Source organism: Ochotona princeps, chromosome 27 (genome assembly GCF_030435755.1).
Source record: "Ochotona princeps isolate mOchPri1 chromosome 27, mOchPri1.hap1, whole genome shotgun sequence".
NCBI lineage: Eukaryota > Metazoa > Chordata > Mammalia > Lagomorpha > Ochotonidae > Ochotona > Ochotona princeps.
The window spans coordinates 12,204,126-12,212,278 of NC_080858.1; the positions used below are offsets into that span (position 1 = coordinate 12,204,126).

General features: G+C 42.5%; 1 protein-coding gene across 2 annotated transcripts in view; it reads right to left on the bottom strand.

The window, feature by feature from the left end:
• The window catches only part of LOC131478073 (solute carrier organic anion transporter family member 1B3-like), a 37,825-nt gene extending 30,546 nt beyond the window's left edge, over window positions 1–7,279 (bottom strand). For both annotated transcript variants that reach the window (XM_058655659.1, XM_058655658.1), the window contains exon 1: window positions 7,145–7,279. In XM_058655659.1, the coding sequence (XP_058511642.1) occupies window positions 7,145–7,225 (81 nt within the window). In that variant the 5' untranslated portion in view covers window positions 7,226–7,279. The remainder of the gene's footprint in view (window positions 1–7,144) is intronic.
• Window positions 7,280–8,153: the final 874 nt, after the last annotated feature.

Consider the following 8,153-nt stretch of genomic DNA (forward strand, 5'->3'; position numbering starts at 1 on the left):
GGCAAAAATAATGATACTAATGTGGAAACGATGGTATTACCCACTTTCCTGTAGCCCTTGTCCTTTTGTACTCTAATCAACTAAGTAAGATTAATAAAGGGAAAAAAAAGATGGCAGTTGTCGATCTTCACTAAATAGGGCTTAAAACAGAGCCAGAATGATGTGTGTGGATCATGCTGGGTAGGACCACAATACCAGCCAGTCCACACTAGGGCAGGGACGTGGGGGCTGGTGGGGCTGGTGGGGCTGTGGGGCTGGCTAGGAACTGGTGGCGGGCCAGGCTGAGCCAGGTTACAACACCTACTGGTAAGTGTCAAGGTGATGCAGGCCAAACCAGACTGGGCCACAGCACCCAAACAGCACACGTGAGACCTGGGGGAGAGTGGACAAACCTAATGTGGGGCTGCAAGGGTCTACTCTACTGGGCCACTATTCCCACTGGTGAGCATGAGAGCTGGGATTGGGGGCAGACCAGGTGGGCAGGGCTACAACACCTGTTGGCCTGTATGTAAGCTGGATGGGATACAAGCCAGGTTGGGTGGACTGCATCAATTGTCCGGCTTACGTGTGTAAGCCAGAGTGGATGAGGGTTGGTTGGGCTTTGCCACAGTATCAGCTGGCAGATGCTGGCACAGGGCGAAAATTCTGTCAAACTCAACTGTAGCAACACCTGGAGGATGCAAGATCTGGGAGTGGGAGTGGGGCTAGCAGGGAAACAGTGGGTACCTCCGTGTTGGGTTAACACTTCCACTGGTGAGCATGAGAACCAGGACTGGGACAGGCATGGCTAGACAGAGAGTGGTACCCACTGGCACATGTGTGGGCTGGATCGTGGGGCTGGTTGGGTTGAACTAGGCTCCAATGCCCATTGATGTGTGTAAGAGCTGAATGGGATATGGGACAGACCAGATCAGTCTGCTGTACATACTGTCAAGCATGGGAACCAGGGCAGGTGTTGGGTCTGGTGGTGGTTTTTGTGGGTCACTTTGAAGGGCTGCAGCTCCCACTGGTTTGCATGGGGGCTGAGTATGTGTTGGGCATTAAATAAGTTGGACTGCAACACCCAATACTCTACACAGAAAACAGGGCTGGAGACAACAGACCCATCAATTGCAACTAACAGTGCGCACACAGACTGATTGGGGTGACAGATTGTACTGGATCCTGTATTGGCATGCACACACAAGAATCAGGTCTTGGATCTCCTCAGATGAAGTTTCTTTGGGAATCCCAACTGAATTGCTGCACTCAGAACTCCAACTATGGAGGAGATTGCAGTTTCCATGGTCTGACCATGGAATGCATGTGTCAGAGCTGGGCTTTCTCAGTGGCTTAGATGGAGCAGTGGACAGCATATCCAGATACACATGGAGGATATGGCAGTACACTGGATCCTCAGAGGACACCTGTACCATAACAGAGGACAGAGGACAGAACACATGGATCAACTACCCTAGCAAAGAGTTGGCAGTGAACACCTGGGCAGAGACTCTAAAGTGGACTATGTCAGGCTGTGGATTCTGGAGAGATTTCATCGCGATTGTAGTGGCAAGATCAGCAACAATACAGAACTGTTCAACTATCAAAACCACTTGAGTAGGATTCTCGGAGCATGCTCTACATCGGGGATCCTGGATGGTTGGGAGGCTGGGTGTGGCTTCGCCCTTTACCTCTTCCCTCCCCATCCCTCATAAAGAACGGAAAAAGGAGAGTGTGAAAACAATGGTCTCATCTGCTTTTCTCCAGCCCTTGGCCCTTCACACCCTAATCAAACATGTAAAAATTATAAAAACATAATTTATACAATTTAAAAAAAGAACACACACACACACACACAAAGAGAATAGTCAGTTCTTGAGGAAGTGAATTCATTCCCACAAGACAAATTTTTACACAAGACTTGGCCTGGCCTTCCCTCTCTCTCATCTTAGGGACCGTCCCACCTGACCCCGTTTCCCATTCTGCTTCTTTACTATGTGATGACACACCCAGGGGTGCCCTCAGCAGCCTCAGGCACAGTTTGCACTTTCCGATTACGCAAAGCACAAGTCAAATAATCCCCCTTTCTTTACACATTATCCAACGTCAAGGATTTTGCTTTAAAAACCACAGAACAGATTAGAAAACTTCCCATACTAACAGGGGCCTCCATCACCACACCAGGCCTCAAGTGTTTGAACAACCCCTTGATACACTTTGCTTTTGCTTCTCCAGTCCTACTGTCTCACCTCAACAAGCCAAGTAAATAAACCCTTACTCTGTATCTTCCTGTTGCACTCCTAGTAATGACTCGCTTCAAGTTTAGTAATATCCTATCTTCTGAAAGACTTATAAGATCCACAGTCATTGGTCCTCGCTGTAACTCCTTTCCTACCATGTTCTCTGTTACCTTTCTACTTTGATACTGTGCCAACTTGTTATGCGAATTCATTTCCTGGCGCACTATCCTTCCTGTTCAATCTTCCACATCCCATCGGCATATTACACTGCCACAGATTCCCTACTGCTACGTTCTATCATTGACTCCCTCATGTTGAGGTTCTGTCACTGTAGTTCCGTGACTTTAGACACTCTATAATTGCAGCAGTCTCCGCTCATATTACAGTTTCCTGTGGGTTCACTGTATTTTCTCTACAAGAATATAGTGTCATCAGGGCAACAAGTTGTTTATTCATTGCAAAATCCCCAAGTGTGTAGAACCGTGCCTAACCTGAGATGCTCAAGAGACATTTGCTAACCTTCTAATTTCCTAGAACATACTACCTGTCTTACACTAGGCCAGGTTTGTGGGATAGTTCTTTCAAAGCTGGAAGATGTATGTATGTTCCCTCCTGCATAAGAAAGTGTCCAATGGTGTACGTTACTAACGAAAGGAATTGAAAAGAACTGCTAGATGATACAATGGAAGGACAGTAACTGATGGGTCTCAGATAGGAAAATGCAAGCCTGTGCACCTATATGAGCAGTAACACAGAGGGACACGAGGTGGAGCTCTAGGGTCACGAGAATTGTTACCAGGACACAGATCTCACTGGGCGAGTCAAACATGTGGACAAATACACAACTTTGAAGTGTTAAATGCAGGTAAATCACACCGCTCTGGTATATAGGTTTTATTGAAGTGTAAAAAGTAACTATGTATTCTGTGACTGAATGTGGAAACCACAGGAAATCCGTGTCATGGAAAACAAAATCAAAGGGGCAGAAATGTAAAGGAAAATAGATTTGCATGCAACTAAAATTTGTATTATCAGCTTAAAATTGATTTTCATAATTTTGTACTTTATGTAAATGCAATGGTAATCATCAATGAACATTATGTACATAAAAGGAAATAAGAATTTCAAAACATGTCACTCTAAAAAGCAACGAAACCCAAGGAAAATCAGTTAGAGAGAAAAGGAAACAGAACAGCTCATAAGTCAGGAAAAATTACAAAATTCAGATCAAGTGGGTAAGTCTCTCCTGTTGGGTAACAAAGAAGATGGAACTTCAAGAAACTCAACTTATAGATAAGGGCATACAAAGACTAGAAATGGAAAGGATTGTTAAAGGCATACTCCATGGAAACAGGAACTGACTGAGGGCATCAGTCTCCATACTTATAAAACAGGCTTTAAAACTATCCCACCTGACAGATGACACCGTGTAAAGATAAAAGGGTCAATTGATCAGGAAGATTATGTACCTAACGTTAAAGCATTGAAATACAGGAAACATATACTGACAGAACATAAACTGAAGAATTAGACAGCTTCAGGGTGACAGTAGCAGATTTTGATATCCGACAACCACAAACTGAACGGCCAAAGAAACTATCAAAGGGAACCCTGCAGAGGACTTGCACTTGGCAGATACCTTGAGACATTTCTCAGCAGAAATGTAACGTTCATCTAGAAAACAAACCTCAACAGATTTCTCTATTCCAATCACAAGGGAGAGAAACCAGAAAACAGTAGCAGAAGGAAAGTCAGAAAACTCACTTTGCTGTACAATTGTATCATGTAGTCTTAAACAACGGATCAAAGAAATCACAAGGGACTTGAAAATATCTAGAGAAAGGGAAACAAAACTAAAATATTAAAACATCTACAATGCAATGAAATTAGTACTGAAAGAGAGGCACTGAAATTGGCCCATGATTTAAATCTAAAAAGAAAAAGGCCAAATCAACAACCTAATTTTATCTCCTAAGGGGAACTAAAGAAGTCTAAACTAAACAAATTTAAAAGGAGAAAGGTGTACAAAAGCTTAAATGAAATAGAGAATATAAAAACAATAGAAACAAGCCAGTGAATTCAAGATACAGTATCTTGGAAAGCCAAAAAAGCTAATAAGTCCTTAGCTGAACTAAAAAAAAAAAAAGGTGTGTGTGTGTGTGGGGGAGAATATTTAAATAGTTAAAACATGAAATGGAAGAGGAGATACTACAATGAATGACTCAAAAATATGAAGAGTTGCAATACTTGTATAAAAATTATATGCTGGCCTGTCATGAGTGACTAGTGGCTAAATTCTCACCTTGAATGCTCCCAGATCCCATGTGGATACTGGTTGTTCTCCTGGCTGCTCTAATTTCCATTCCCTGTTTGAGGCCTGGGAGAGCAGAGGAGGATGGCCCAAAGCCTTGGCACCCGGCACCTATGATTTGGGGAGTGAATGGAAGATCTCTGTCTCCATCTTACCTCCTCCCTTCAATGTAACTGCTCCTTTCAGATAAATAAAAAAAAGAAGTCCTTTAAATTAAAAAAAGGTTTTTTTTGTATTAACTAATAAGAGGACACAATCTAGAATTATAAATTTAGTTCAATTGATTCAACAGTAAGAAAAAAATATTTTCAAGCATACACAGCTTGAAAAACTGACACATAAACTCGTACAATGAAGACAATTTTAGCATTACTTAGCTACAAAATAAATTAAACATTTTTTATTACTGCTTAAAAAAATAAGAGCATAAACGGGAATGCTAGGATAACAGCTATAGGAAATAGAATTTTAGATTTAAGATTCACATAGGATCAAAGTGCAGAGTGCATATAGAGAGGCCTGTCTTATGGTTTGGGACCATTGCAGCAACAGATAGGCAATAACAATGGCTGCCTTGTAAACAGTGGGAATGCATTTCCCTGGGTACCACAGGTGGGGCAGCCTGAGCTCAGCTCCATCTCCCTGCAGCCTCCCCCAGGGGAAGGGTCAGGCAGCTCTTCCAGGTCCCTCTCCCAGGGGAAGGGTCAGGCAGCTCTCCCAGGTCCCTCCACCAGGGGAAGAGGCAGGCAGCTCTCCTTGGTCCCTCCTCCAGGGGCCCAGATCACTGGTTTTGAGGGCTGATTATAAATTTGGGAAGACACACAGACAGACCAATTCCATGAAACCTGATTGGCTGAGAACAAAATCTGAGGAAAAGGCAGTGCAAAATAACCATCTTCTATTATATGTTTCCAATGTATTCCTTGTGAGCACTCTCACACATTCCTCCCTGCTGTATCTGCATGTGCAAGTCAGTCCCAACATGTGTGCACACTTGCTTGATCCTGAATGGTGTGATCTCAAGGTGGAGTTTAGATGTATGGAATAAGGGGGAGTGTTAAAGAATCCACTCAGGAATTCCCGCTGACCTGATCACCTGGAAAACACTAGCCTTCTTTTGTTTCCTTGGTCTTTATCGGGCTGCACGGAGCATGCTTTATGCACACTGCCCACGTCCTAACCCGTAGCTTCTCTTCCACATGTTAACAAGGAGCACTCGGAAAGCTTGCCTTTCTTCAGCCAGTCTGTCCTGCATGAACCTGCGGGTGAAATCTCTGTGACACTCACTGTTACTCCCTAAACATAACATCTAATTCAACTATATTAATCAATACCTTTTCCCTGTAACTGATATTCTGCTTAAATATTATTCAAACGTTTCATCAGAGAAGACTTGACCAGTAATTTCTAAAAACAAACTTCATGTTCCCTGGCCAAAACAAAGAGGCACAATTATACAACATTATTGGAATTGAATTAGAATTCCATGTGTATATTGAGTTAAATAAGGCTGACTACAACTGTTAACTAAAAACAAACTGAAACACTGGTTTGAAAAAAGGTGAGTATGACTGACTTCATGATTCCCTCAAGGCTTCTCCATGGCAAGGTTTAAATGTTTCAGTGGGTTCAAGGGTTTTGGATTTACAAGGCACAGGACAGGTCTTGGTTATATCACCTTATGCTTTTTTGAAGGTATCAGAGGACTCCTGGCACTGTCAGGTTAAGCCGATACCTATGACATCAGCACCCCATAGATCCACTTCTGATCCATCTCTCTGCCAACATGCTTGGGCAAGTAGAAGATGGCCCAAGTCCTGAGCCACTCCATCTCTGTGGGAGACTCAGAAGAAGCTCCTGGCACCAGCTAAGACCCTGGCTCACCCTCAAACACTGCAATCGTGCTGGGGAGTGAACCAGTGGATCTAAGATATTCTCTCCTTTTGCTCTTCCTCTCCTCTCCTCTGGCTTTGTGGAACTTCATCAAATACATAAATCCTTTTTTTTACAATTCCAAAATCATTTAATGCACACCTAGTTTTGTGATAAAAGCAAAAGGCAGAATTATTTTTGATCATTTATAAATATAAAGGTTACATGGTTTTTCTAAGTCATCAAGTAAGTGTATAGACCCATGTTTTTGATCATTCCAGACCTCTTATACCTCAGCTCTTGTTACTTAGGTATCAAAAATTTTTTTTTAAATTTCTCTAAGGAAAAATAAGTAAATAGCTCAGGGTTAAAAAGGTTTCATTTGCTTGTTTTTACCAGACATTAATCTTCAAGCATTAGAGGTTAATTCTAAAAGATTTTTCACCTAATATTCATTTTAATCACATTTATAAATACTTCTAAGCCATCAAGACTCAAAGATATCTAAATATTTGTAGATTTTGGAATAAACTTAAAAATATTATAAATATTACTGCATAAACACAATGATCACATTCCAAGGCTAATTTAAAACCAAGTGTATCATTTCTGTTCATTTTAATGTCTGCTTAGACTGACAATTCTAATACAACATGCGTTCTTTCTAACATTGGCTGACTTCATATCTGTAACAACTTCCCCACTCATTTGTTTTAGTTTGGAATCATGAAACTTATTCTACCTTGAATGCATCGCAGAATCTTCCTCTCTGTTTCTTTGAAGGTTTTGCCTCTGTTGCGGTAGTGGGTTGATTTTGGTCCATGATGGAAATGAAGAAACGATGGGAATATTTCCAGTTGCTGTTGATGCTTGATGAGAAGGGATCACCTGTGCAGGGAGCAAAAGGATCACTTAGTTCCTGTTCATCACACACACTTTGGAGATGAGAAACGCTACCAGGTCATCATCACTAGTCACTAACATGCATTCAGGGTCCATGGGTCCCGGCACTGGGCAAGGGGAAGGCTGAATACAAAGGGAGGAAAGAAACACGCACACACCTCCCAGCCTTGGGAAGAGAAATGTCTGTGGGGAAATGGAGTCAAGCAAGTGAGAGACTCTGCCAAAGGGCTCTTAAAAATGTTCACGGAAAACTCATAGTAAGGAGAAAATCAGGCGCAGGCTTTCAAGTTTTGGCACCAAAAGAAACAGTTCATTTCATTTATATTTCCCATTATTCTCTTTTTTTGACATGCTCTCTTAGGACCCTGGTCTAGATTATATGAATAACCCGTTTTTATTACAGAAATTAAGATTTGTATATTTTTCACATGTCTAGATCACATTTAATGAAAGCAAATACATATTTATAATTTACGTAATATGCCACAGTATCTTGTAAATAGCACATACTCACACACTCTAAGTAGAAAAATAATGTGCTGGGCCCTGCGGCGTGGCCTAGCGGCTAAAGTCCTCGCCTTGAACGCCCTGGGATCCCATATGGGCGCCGGTTCTAATCCCGGCAGCTCCACTTCCCATCCAGCTCCCTGCTTGTGGCCTGGGAAAGCCGTTGAGGACGGCCCAATGCATTGGGACACTGCACCCGCGTGGGAGACCCGGAAGAGGTTCCAGGTTCCGGGTTTCGGATCGGCGCACACCGGCCCGTTACGGCTCACTTGGGGAGTGAAACATCGGATGGAAGATCTTCCTCTCTGTTTCTCCTCCTCTCTGTATATCCGGCTTTCCAA